This window comes from Pipra filicauda, unplaced genomic scaffold, assembly GCF_003945595.2.
Source record: "Pipra filicauda isolate LSUMZ 115617 unplaced genomic scaffold, ASM394559v2 scaffold81_size6448238_pilon, whole genome shotgun sequence".
In the NCBI taxonomy this organism is placed as follows: domain Eukaryota; kingdom Metazoa; phylum Chordata; class Aves; order Passeriformes; family Pipridae; genus Pipra; species Pipra filicauda.
In genome coordinates, this window is record NW_024104998.1 from 1148228 (window position 1) to 1161432 (window position 13205).

The 13205-nt window shown below is 38.8% G+C and overlaps 1 protein-coding gene across 1 annotated transcript in view; it reads left to right on the forward strand.

Annotated features, from left to right (window-relative positions):
* ITGA1 (integrin subunit alpha 1) overlaps positions 1-7447 on the forward strand; it is a 71769-nt gene extending 64322 nt beyond the window's left edge. Inside the window, exons 27-30 of the mRNA XM_027716339.2 lie at positions 749-853; positions 1701-1793; positions 2320-2436; positions 3171-7447. Coding sequence (XP_027572140.2) covers positions 749-853; positions 1701-1793; positions 2320-2436; positions 3171-3215 — 360 coding nt within the window. The 3' untranslated portion in view covers positions 3216-7447. The remainder of the gene's footprint in view (positions 1-748; positions 854-1700; positions 1794-2319; positions 2437-3170) is intronic.
* The last annotated feature ends 5758 nt before the right edge of the window (positions 7448-13205 follow it).

The following is a 13205-nucleotide window of genomic DNA, read 5'->3' on the forward strand; positions in this document are numbered from 1 at the left end:
AGACATCTAGTTCAACAGATGTTCAAATGCTAGCACTCTGATCTGGCAGATTTTCCATGCAACTATAAATGATGATCCCATTTGGAAAGGATTAGCCTCTCACTTTTAGACGAAAGAGTTGCAAATTAATTTTGCTGCCATAGTTATGTTAGCATGTCAGGGGCAAAGCATCCTCAGCGTAGAGGTACAAGTGGAGTTTCTGGTGCAAATGAAACCATGTCATGGGAAGAGTGTTTTGCCATGCTTATCATATTCCCTCACAGAAGTGATTTAATACTAAGCAAGTATTTCCAACTTGTTACAACATAATTCTGCTAGCAAGTGATACTGGGAAATAAAGATACTTACATCTTCACACACACATCCTCCCCTACTTGAAAGATTCAAGTGTCCATGATTTGAAAAACACTGCAGAAAAGCCATAGCTGTGTTGGTAGAAAAACACTTGCTGTTACAGGATGTGCCTCCTTTAAGACCTCTGTGATGCCTTTTGCTGTGTAGCTGCAGCAACAGAGATTCCTCAGGCCTTGCCAGCCTGCAAAAAGTGAGTCTATTCTACCACAGCATGAATGTCTCAACTTGGTTTATATACTGCAGTGTCACTTTTACATAAAAAGCTACAGTAATGAATACCAGTTAAGTATTGGTGTCATAGCAAGTGATCTGTATATACAGTAGTTTATATATTTTTATTTTAATAATGTGAGAAGTTTGTTGCTATTAATTCATTCTGGTGCCTTTAAAACAGGCCTGTGATACATATAGCTGTGCCTCTATTAATTGTGCCTTGGTCCCATCTGACATGTATCAAGTGAATGTTTCACTAAGAGTATGGAAACCTACCATCATAAAAGTAAGTAAATCCTATTTGTGTTCAGAATACATTTAGGTTTGAGAAACTTAAGCCAATGTTTCTAATGTCTATTAAAATTGTATCTTTTATTTTCTTAAGTGTTCCCTCTAGTATTTGAATAGTTTCCTTTGCTATTTTAAAATTTCCTTAAAACTATGTCACATGTACTTTCTCATCCTAAAGTAAGTTTTTGTAACGTAGCGGGAATTTCAAACCGTGGTAAGAAGACACCCCTTTCTTATTCTGCATAGATGATCCTTTTTTATAGCTACTTATGCATTCACAGATTCTAATTCGGCATATGTAAGGAAGGGTACATAGAAAAACATATTTTTTTAAGTAGGTTTTTAATATGGAAAGATTTCTCAGGTATAAAAAGGATTTTTTTTATTATCAAAAGAGCAAAGGAGAGACAGTCCACTTCAGAGCACACCTCAGTATTTTCTGATGGTTACAATGACCTGGCTGTCATCTATTTTGCTCAGCTGATAAATTTCTGATACTGAGTTCCTGTTTTGTATCTTTGTTTTTCCTCTGGAAAATAACAGGGCAGAAGGAGACATACAGCAGAATTTTAGAAAGCCCAAAATTGTCTCTGTGGCCATAATAGTTTTCAAGGATTAATTAGTATTTCTTCAAAATCTCTGCAACCTACCCCTTCAAAGCAGTATTGCTGTCTGCAAACAGTAATGTGCTGAAGGTGACATACATGAGCAGTTTCACTGACTTTCACGTTTTTCAGCATCTCCCAAAGCATTAAGTTTTTCTCTCACTCTTCTCATTGCTACAAAGCTTTCTATTTCAAAATATCTACATATAAACCATAGCAATTAATCCTTTCTTCCAGGCCAGTATTCACAGCTTAACCCTTATTGTGAAAGCATTACTTAGGAGTGAGAACTCATCATTGATTTTGAGAAATGATCATCAAAAACTGGAGGTAAGAACATAATAATTTTTTTCACAGGAATGCTTTTTTGAACTATAAACGTTTTTGGTCTCTAATAAATTCTGAAGTTAATTCAAGCTCCTACATGGTCACATATATTTAAACGTGAATATTAGTTATTTCTGTTTAGATTACACAAGATATGTCTTGTTTAAAATCAAATTAGCCTTTTACACTCATGCTTAGCTCCATCTCTCAGGGAGGCAGGCACTGAGTGAGGAAGAGTATACCAAAGAAACTCCCTAACATATGCTTCCACTACTCGTGGTTTTGGTCCTGTATCCTTTATAACAATGACCACTGACTTGTAGTAGGGCCACCCTCATGACATGAATGCAGTTAGAAAGTGCAAGATATTATGTAACACAGGCTTTCATGTTGGACATTATTTTCTTAATTTTTTTCTACAAGTTCCTGAAGTGGTACTCTGAAAATCACTGCATACTGATCACTGCTGCTCTTTTGATACTTTAGAAGTACAAATTATTTATTGCTTACATTCTGAACACTTTTGCAGACCATGATTAAGATTTCCAAAGAACTCCCACCGGGTACAGTCCCCTTATGGGTTATCCTCCTGAGTATCTTTGCCGGACTCCTGATTCTTGCACTGCTTATATTTGCTCTGTGGAAGGTAAGCTGCACATCCTTGTCTTCATGAAAATAAACCTATAGGCTTAAATTCTCTGTGGTCTCCTTCTTATAGCGACAACCTCACAGACAATACTATTATCTAATAAGTAGCATAAAATCTTGTGGAAATAACGAAATAACTAATAAATACTACAGTTTTCTGATGTGTAACATGCAGTGCTATACAGTTGAAATCTGTATTGCCATTATGTTATGAAAAGGAAAAGAAGAAGATATCTTACTATGAGTGAGGATTTATTAAAGGATTTTTCTATTAGCATTGGCTGTGGCCTTTGATAATCAGGTTTTCTCTACATGCGAGAGATGCTAGGTCTGTGGTATGTCTTGCCACAAGTGGGCACTCTTCTCCAGGCTAAATATTTAGTTCATAATTGTGCTAGAAGGTTACAGTTTATAAATTTAAACATGCATAATCTCTTCCATAATCAACTGAGAATCAAATATTATTATTAAGCATTTTAACCTTTGTGTGAGGATAATAATGATTCAGCAATTGCTCTGCTATATATTAACTGTACTCTTTTGTCTGGTTCATGACATCTCTCTTTAGTTTTTCCTTTCCAACAAAAACAATATCGTAGTTCAATGAAAAGTTATTAAATAACTTTTACTGTGCTGAAAGTATTAAAAGAGTAGTAAGAACCAGGACATGAATGTGACCAATATGGATTCTATGTTTTGAACTGTTCTTAGTCACTTTTTCCTTTTCTGCAGGCTGGATTTTTCAAAAGGCCTCTAAAGAAGAAAATGGAGAAATGAAAAGAAAAACCACAAAGCACAGAAATTTTTGCTCAGGTCTGCCTCCAAAATGTTACTGTAAAATTATAAACTTAGGTGCAGTGATTACAATGTTTTCTAAACTCTGGTGCATTAAAAAAACCCTAGAAGTAGAAAAACAAGAAGGAAATCAAGCATACATGCAAAGGAATAATGCAAAGAAAGAATAAACAACCTTATGGCATTTTGTGATACTCAAGAATATACTTTCAAGTGCTACTCATTTTTGGAGAGTAACTGAATTCGAAGATTCTAACATCTTTTAATACGGAAAATGTGTCATCATATTTTTATGTGGAATCATTTATTATTCCAAATTACACAAGAATTCAGCTTGTGTGTAGCAATCCCAGTCTTTTTTATCACCTTACCATTTTGAAAAGGAAAAAGCATCATTTTCAGAATTTCTTTCTTATGTCAGTTCTGTGAAAGCAGACTGTCAGTTCACAAGGCAGAATACGCAAACTTTGAGTGCACCAAATACTGTATGACAGCTGATGCAATGACAATTCAGAAGACAGAAGCACCTCCAGAATTTTGCGTGAAAATTACTGAAATTGGATTTCTTGGATTTCTCCTTTTGCCTACTGTAGCATGTCCCGCTGAACCCAGGATACTCCAAGGAAGAGATATTTATGGTCAAGTGGACCATAAAGGATTGATCCATTAAATGAGATAACTGTTTGAACTTGAAACAGATTTTTGGCAGGCCTAAAAATGTATGCACAAACAGTCAAGCCCATCTGATTGCACACTGTTTTCAAATAAGCAGGGGCACAATTGTATCTGCAAGTAGAAATACCCATATTTATGCAAAAGATGTTTAGAAGCACCCTGAAAGTTTGACTCTTGCTGTATATCTTGGAGTAGCTAGGAGAGTGCTTTATAAACTGTCACTGTAAATTTAGTGTGTAGCTATTTAATCCTATGAGTTTAAAGTGTACAAAATGATAGTTAATAAAAGAGCACAGACAGAAAATTCAGCACTGGCAAGCTTCTTCTAGTATTATAAGTCACACCTCATCGTTATTACTTATGAGTTTAAAAATTGATGCAGAATTTGCATACTAAAAGCACTTAAAAATGATGTTTATTTTTGTGAGAGATTGAAAGTTTATATGAGAATACACTGAAATGTAGATAGCAAAATGTTTCTTTAAGAAATTTTTTCTTTCTATTTAGATCATTTAGTTTCCTCCTTTCTTTTGTGTGCTTGTCTCCCTGGGGCTCTTTGCTGTGCCTTGTCCTTGAGAGCTTCCTATATTACTTGCAGTCACACAAAATTAACAAAAGAAAAATGAGGCATGCTGGCAAAGTGTGATGCTGCCTCACCATGAGGGGGCTCAGTATTGGTTGCCAATAGATCAGAAAATATTGAGGAGACTTACTAAGTTCTATAAAATGTACTTTTTTGCAGAAAAGCTTTGCCTTGCCAGGGAAGCCAGGAAAATTTGTTCCTCTTCTTGGGACAAATGTCACTGAAAGAAAAAAAAATCATTGCACTTTTCCCAAATGTTTTTGCTTGTCAATATCTTTATAGTAATAGCTTTAAAAGGAATAATAAATTTTACAAAGATTTTTTTTTTTTTAAGAAGAGAGCATAGACCTGGTAGAAGATGCTGGCAAGTACAACTCTGAAAGTGTGCCAGAAGGTGTTCCATCACTTGAAAGATGCTGTCACCCTTCAGTCACTTCTATTTAGTTCCTAAATTAGAGAGAGTAGTTATTGGGACAGGCTAAGACTTATGTGAATGCCACAAATAGGATTAAGTCTGAAAGTGTTTGCAATTTCTTCTTGTGTCTGTGGGAAAGGTGGCTTTTTCATAGCAGCAGTCTGCTGAAGGTAGCAGTATGACTCAGAGGAGAGGGCAAAGCCCTCTGTGGGAACACTGTGGGTGGCTGTGCTTTCCAGAGCCTGGGAGAGCCACTGAGCCAGTGGACTTACTTGCTGTGCTCTTGTGCACAGCTGAAAATGCACCCTGTCTGAGAGGGTGTGTCAGCTGCCCTGGTTCTGAACACAGAAGGAGGACATGAATGAAAGCAAAAAAATAACATAGAGGAGCTGTGGATAGAACGCCTGCTTCCTTCATTGTGAAGGATGACAAAACTTACTGAACTGTAAAGATAAATTAATATTCACAGCTCTGTTTTCAGTCCCAAGCGAGATGCAGGTTTTATTGTAAGAAAATGTATGATTTTGCCCATCTGTTTTGAAATAGTTAAATAGCACTTGTCACCATAGCATTTGAATGCCTCAGAATTGTAATTTTTTTTCTAACACTATCTCTGTAAAAGCATAGCAGTGCTGTTAGCCTATTAGGGTTTTGTAAAGGAACAGAATTATGAAGGAATTCTGACTCACCTATGCACACTTAGAAAGTCTATGGTAGGAGAGGAAATACTTGTATTTATTATTATTCATCCAGTTTGTTAATCATGAGGTTATTTTTCCTGGCTTCATAAAATTATTCAAAAGTTGTGCAAGACATAGCTAATTCTTATGCAGCATATTTTTAAGTGTTTCACTGTTTAGTTATGATAAGCTGTTAACCAACGCTTTTCATTTTTCTTATGACATTTCATGTCTAATTTTAAAGCATAAGCCTAACTGAAAAATATATAAGCCAAAAACCAGTATATTTCCCTAGATAAAGTCTATGCAAAAATAAACCAGTAGTATTTTATCAATGTAAAGTATGTTTAAGATCAGTGTTCTGTTCATCTTAGACCTACTTTGCACTGTAAAAACAGTAATAAGCTTCATGTAACCACACTGCTTTCCTCTTTGTCGTGATGTTTTCTCCCTCTTCACATTTGTCCTATTATCATATTTTCAATTAAAATATCTATTTAAGATATAAGTATACATACATACATATAAGTATGTAAAGGGGATAGCACTATAGCACATTAATCTTACACAATTCTAAGCGATTAGTAAAATCGCTATTTTTATCCATAATAGCCACACAGTGCTATAAGAGCAGTATTTTACTGCTTTTCATGATACACAATAGAAAAACCTACTGAAAACAATATTGCAAACATCAGGAACATCTCGCTGAAATTTAGCAGGCACAAACAGTATCAGAACAGCATGTAATCTATTTTGTTCCAAAAAACAGACGCATTAGGTTGCAATGTGATTCTAATAACTAATAAGCTAAATATTTTCCATTGAAATAAAAGCCTGTAAAAAAAATTAGTAATAAATTGTGTGTGTAACCAGAGATTACCAGCTCAGTTCCTAACTTCAGCACTGAAGTGGGTAACTTAGTGGAAATGGACAAGCTGCTTTTCTGTACTATAGAACTTCCCTTGAAAGGAGCAAGGGCTTTAAATGGTCACTCCTGCTTCAATTTCAGGTTGTTCTAGAGGTTGCTGATCCCATATGTAATTTTAGAAGACTTAGGAAACAGCATCTGCAGTACAGCAATCTACCTGGGCAGCTGATTATGTTCCTTTGCTTGTCTGGTTTCACTCTAGGTCATTATTATGAGCCATTACTCCAGACACAATCTTCCTGTCCTCACCCTTTACCTGAGTCCTTGAGTACATATCCTGTGCTGAGTCATTTTGAGCATGATGTTCCTCTTCAGAGCTTGAGTCAGGGGAATCCACCTTAAACTGAAGCCAAGGGATTTCATCTCACCTGGCACAGAGAGCCTGGAGTTAGGGTCATACTCATCTAATGAATTCCACATAGTCTAATTGGTTAAATTCTTGAATTGACCTATGGCATAGATGATGAACCATTTGAAAATAAAAGCAGAGAAGATATTCAGAATGTACTGCTGTTAACTGTACCACTTAAAAGGAATAAAAGGGGATTTGCGTACTTTTAAAGAAAATCACAATATTCTGCACAGCATTTTCTTTTTCCTGTAAAATTACTTCATGTGCTTTATTGATTAAAAAAATTAAAGAGTCTCCTGTGTAGTTTGCTTGCTTTTCATTGATATAAGAATAATGTAAAGGCATCTCTGTATCTAAAAACAAATTCATCTACCTGTCAATAGAAAGGCATTGTAGAAACAAGCATTCTTGCACAGCATAACATCAAGGAAAGCTTGAATGTGGTCAAGCTGTCAGAAATACATTGTCATTAGATGTATAGAGTTTGTACCCATGTTTGAAAGCTTTTTAGAGGATTATATGACTTCTTGACACAGAGTTGTTTCCATGACACTAAATAAAAGTTGAAGACACTTTCATTCTTCTAAGCATTCTTCCTGTCCAGCAATTCTTCTGAACACATTGTTTCTGTGACCCAAATAGTCTGTGGTCTTGCATAATTGTAAATGATTCATCTTAATTTCCTTAAACCTAGTAAACATTTGTATCAAAACTTCCTAGAAGACAAAGATTACACTTTTTATATTACAGTTAACACTTAGAATATATTACAAAATGTGTTGTAACTATTACCAGAGACTACTTTGATGGTGAATCACAGTTTTCTAATAGCAACATCCTGTCTAGTCATGGGGGAGTGCTTACCAAATATCCTACTCTGTATACATCTGATCTTTAAGAGTTTGCTGGACATTTTCCATGGGAGCATTTTAATGAAAATCAGGGGGAAAAAAACACTTCTATTTTTGTTTGTTTTAAATTGTTTTTCAATGAAATTAATGAATAACTAGCATCACTTTCTCAGAGCAAGAAGTGTAATATTATGTGTGATTTGTACTGAACTGGATTATAATTCATTGCATTTATCAGAAGCAGCCCTTAACACTCACAGTTCAGAGATAATAGCGTGTCATGCCATGGGTGTGGCTTGAGCCCTGTAAGAATGAAGGGTCATAAAGATTAAAGCTCTGATGAAGTTTTAGTAACAACTGGCTGATACCACAGTTTAGACAGCATACATGGATTCTTTTTAAATAAGTGGATAATAAAATAAGCTATCCTTAAATAAATCACATTTTAGTTGCAAAGACTGAGGCCTGACACCCCAGAGATACTGGACTTCATCTATTCACTCAAGAAAAAAAAAGGTGAGTAAAAGACCTTCAGGCAGATTTTTCTTCTGAGTAGCACAGTGAGTGTGGTGGGCCTGGCTGAGCTGGAATTTATTTCCCCATAGTAGCTCTCACAGTGCTGTGCTCTGCATTGGTAGCTAGGGGAGTGTTGATAACACATCCATGTTTTGGCTACTGCTGAGCACAGCACTGTAACATTCAATTGCGGGCGAGCTCCTGGGAGGGGACACAAGTAGGCCAGCTGACCCACACTGACCAAGGGGATATTCCATACCATATGACGTCAACCCGGATATAAAAGCTGAGGCAAGGAGCAGGACCGGAGGCACTCACTGTCTCTGATGGCTGCCTGCTGACAACAGCTATGTGTGCTGGAGCCCTGTGTCTCAGAGAAGTGGCCGACCATCGCTGCTACGGGACGTAGAGATTAACTGCTGGCTTCTGCTTTGTGCGCGCGCACGCTGCTTTTGCTTTCTTTTTTTTGCATCAATATAAACTGCCTTATCGTAACCCACAACTTGTATTGTTTTCTTTTCCCACCTTACTCTCTTCCCTGTCCGGCTGGGAAGGGGAGGGATAGAGCGGCTGGGTGGGCACCTGGCGTTCAGCCAAGGTGAACTCACCACAGTGGGGCATGGAGATACTTTACTGCCTTTCCTCTCTTTGTACACTTACCTTTCTGCCCTTCTTCTTTTCTCAGTTTCTGAGTATTCTCAGAAAGGACAGACATTCCTCAAGGGCTCACTGAATGTTGCATCTCCTGGGGATTTTCAAAGAAATGGGGGAGGGAGCAGAAGTATTCAAAGTGAATTGCACTTTTTGATTAGCAGGTCAGTTGTCTTGGCACACTTTGTCCATCCCCTTCACACACTCATTGTTCACTTTCAGCAGGGGTGATATCACACTTCTCAGTTGTGGTTCAGCTTGATTTGGTACTGGAAGTTAATATTTATTACAAAGCTTCATATATCTGGTTCAGTATTACATATGGTCCTTAAGGTTTGTTCATATGATGGGTGTCATCGTTTTTCCTCACAGGGTAAAGATCATTATTCTCCCTCCTGGGGAAACTTTCTGTTGTGAAAGCTTCTTCATATCGTTTTCCATTACAACATCTTTACATCTTATTGTAAGATGAAAAACAGAGGATCTCCTCAGTTTTCCCTGAAAAGCATTTGTAGTTTTGCAATTCTGTGACAGTAGACATACTCTGAGAAAATGAAATTATTTTCTTTCCTTCTAGGGAACACTCACACACACACAGAGAAACCTTCCTGAGTATTTTCGTCTCATGGCCCAAACTAATAGCCATTCATAGCACACTTTCTTGTTTTCCAGCTCTTAAAATCTCACTGACGCGAGCCTATTACTCTGGCTTCAGCCATTTTACACTGTGCCAAAACAGATGCTATTGCATCTCAAAACTTCTAGGGTTCAGCTAAAATTTCCCATGACCCTCTTAGTTTGGAAAAAAAAAAATGGTTCTGGTGGTATTGGTGTTGAAGGTTTTGAGACTCTCAGGAACTTCAGAAACAACTGAATTGCTTTTTGCTGTTTATATGAGGGATCTGCCAAAATCAGCTCAGAGTCTCTGGCTCCTTTATGTCACGGATTTCCAGTATTTGGAAAATTGCCTATAGCTCTCAGCAAGAATATTAGAGAGCAATATATGCCTTATAGGATACTGCTACAACATGTTTCACAGAATCATAAAATCATTAAGGTTGGAAAAGACCTCCACGATCATCGAGTCCCACCTTTGACAGAACGCCACCGTATCAACTAAACCATAGCCCTGAGAGCCACATCCAGTCATTTCTTGAACACCTCCAGGAATGGTGACTCCACCCTGGGCTGCCAATTCCAATGCTTAAGCAACATTTCTGCAAAAAAATACTTCCTAATGACTAACATGAATCTCCCCTGGTGAAGCTTGAGGCTATATCCTCTTGTCCTGTTGCTTGTTACTTGGGAAAAGACACTAACCCCCACCTTTCAGGTAGTTGTAGAGAGTAATAAGGTCTCCCCTGAGCCTCGTCTGCTCCAGCTCCGTTAGCTGCTTCACACAGGAATCGTCCACCAGACCCTTCCCCAGCTTTGTTGCCCTTCTCTGGACTCGCTCCAGGACCTCAATGTTTTTATTGTAGTGAGGGGCCCAAAACTGAACACAGGATTCGAGGCATGGCCTCCCCAGTGCCCAGTACAGAGGGACAGTCACTGCCCTGGTCCTGCTGGCCACACTATGGCTGATACAGGCCAGGTTGCCATTGTCCTTCTTGGCCACCCGGACACCCTGCTGGCTCATGTTCAGCCCCTGTCTACCAGCACCCCCAGGTTCTCTTCCACTGCACAGCTTTCCAGCCTCTTTCCCTGGCCTGTAGCACTGCCTGGGGTTATTGTGACCCAGGGGAAGGACCCAGCACCATGCTGAGTTGGAAGGGACTCACAAAGATCATCTCAGGCACTCAGCAATAGGACAAGGGGACACGGGCTTAAGCTCTGCCAGGGGAAATTTAAGTTGGATATCAGGAGAAAATTCTTTACAGAGAGAGTAATCAGGCATTGGAATGGGTTGCCCAGAGAGGTGGTGGATTCACTATCCCTGGAGATTTTTAAATGCAGATTGGACGTGGCACTGAGTGCCATGATCTAGTAAATGGACTGGATTTGGACCGAGGGTTGGACTCGATGATCTCGGAGGTCTTTTCCAACCCAATCGATTCTATGATTCTATTCTAAGTCCAAGCCTTAGCCTTGCACAGGACCATCCCCAAGAGTCACACCATGTGCCTGACAATATCATCCAAACACTTCTTGAACTCTGGTGGGCTTGGTGCTGTGAACGCTTTCCTGGGGAGCCTGTTTCAGTAGCCAACCACCCTCTGGGTGAGGAGCCTTTTTCCAATATCCAGCCTAAACCTCCCCTGACACAACTTCAGGCCATTCCCTCAGGTGCTGTCCCTGGTCATCACAGAGATCACTGCTGCCCTCCTCTTCCTCTCAGAAAGAAGTTGTAGACTGAAATGAGGTCTCCTCTCAGTCTTCTCCAGGCTGAACAGACCAAGTGACCTCAGCCACACCTCATACAGCTTCCCCTCAAGGCCCTTCACCATCTTTGTTGCCCTCGTTTGGCTGCCCCAGTGCAGAGCAGAGCAGGACAATCCCCTCCCTCGAACAGCTGGCAATGCTGTGCCTGATGCCCCTCTGGACACGGCTGGCCCTCCTGGCTGCCAGGGCACTGCTGACTCATATTCAATTTCCATTGATCAGGACCCCCAGGTCCCTTTCCATGGCACTGCTTTCCAGCATTTCATTCCCCAGTCTGTAGGTACATCCAGCACTGCCTCATCCCAGGTGCAGAATCCAGCACTTCCCCTGTTGAACTTCATATGGTTGGTGATTGTCCAGCCCTCTAATTTGTCAAGGTCTCTCTTCAGGGCCTCCCTGCCTTTGAGGGAGCCAACAGTTCCTCCCAGTTTTGTGTTGTCTGCAAACCTTCTTAGTCCCATGTCCCAGTCATTTATGAAGATGCTGAAGAGCACTAGGTCTAACATGGAGGCCTGCAGAATCACCTTGTCTGATAAATATTTTCAAGATACCCAATATTTTTAGGAGTTCATGTGGTTACTGGAGCTGTATCAAGGTTAATACTTTGGTAATTAGGCTAAACTTCCTGGGTTAGCACATCAGCTGCTTTAGAGACCCTGAAATTACATAGGCTGAATTAGCAAGCTCCCCTATATGGCCTTATTTTTGAGGATCACAGGTAAATGGAACACTTCCTCACTGGCTTCATTACATCCCATTAATATAATTTTGCCATTATAGGCATAAGTTTTCCTCACCTAAAAAATTTACTGGTAAAAATATATGTATATATTCTGTGCTAGGTAGGACACAGTTCAGTCAAAACAGCAAGAAACAGGTAAATGTGTGCCAGTATATCCAGAGTAGGAAGTGGTGCTGTGCATCAAGAGCAAGACTTGAGAGTAACAAAACTCCTGCTGAGGATATGATGCCTGCACTATACAAGAATCCTGTCTTCAAAATCAATTTCATATTTATTTCTCAGATGACAGACTCACGTTATTTCTGCTGGACTGCTCTTCAGATCAGAACACTGGCGTACTTGTTTTTGCCTGTAGTGAAAAGGAGCATTGAGCTACGTATGGCTGCTGGGTTTTCTCCTAAGATTTTGACTTCTTTAATCCTGTTTAGTCATTCCAAAGTTCATATTCCTTGGTTAAGAGACCAAATGCATGCTGACCCCGTAGGACTTTCAAACATTTTACCATGGTCTGTGTTGAGTCTTTGTCATCTCTATTAGCCCTATCCTGTTAATTTTAAATTTTTTTTGTGTAAAGCAGGTTACTTGGTTTAAATTTTGAACTCTGGGATGGCTTACTCTTTATCACCATGTAAGAAAATCAGCTTCCCAAAGTGGATTTGAATAATTGTTGGAGAGTTTGAGACGTGCAGGGAGGTAAGGAAGCAACACTACGTATTTTAAACCAAACTGCCTTTTTTTTCTGTGTTTGCAACCCATTTGCAACTTCCTTTGTGTATGCTTCTGGGTGGGTGAATTTTCAGCCACACTGACCCTACTACTTTACTTAATTAGCCTTAGTATTGAAGCCTTTCCCCACCTTCTTTTCTTCATCTCAACTTTTCTGTTTTTTCTGTAGCATTTGGAGATGATTGAACCAAAGTCGCACAAAGTATTAAAAATTTTTGGTTTGGACAGTAGCATAGCAAAATACTGTTTTGTCCTCTACTCTTTGCTTATATGATTCTTAAAATGTCATTTACGTATTTTTGGTCTTTTCCATTATAATTTCAAAACTGACTTATTACTAATGTCTAATCTACATCTTTACAGATAATTTTAACATTTCCTTTTTAGATTTGATTTATTTTTAGTAGCTTACTCTTTTTCCTTTCAGTGCAGCCCTTAATGTAATATTTTTGTTACAGACATCATGTG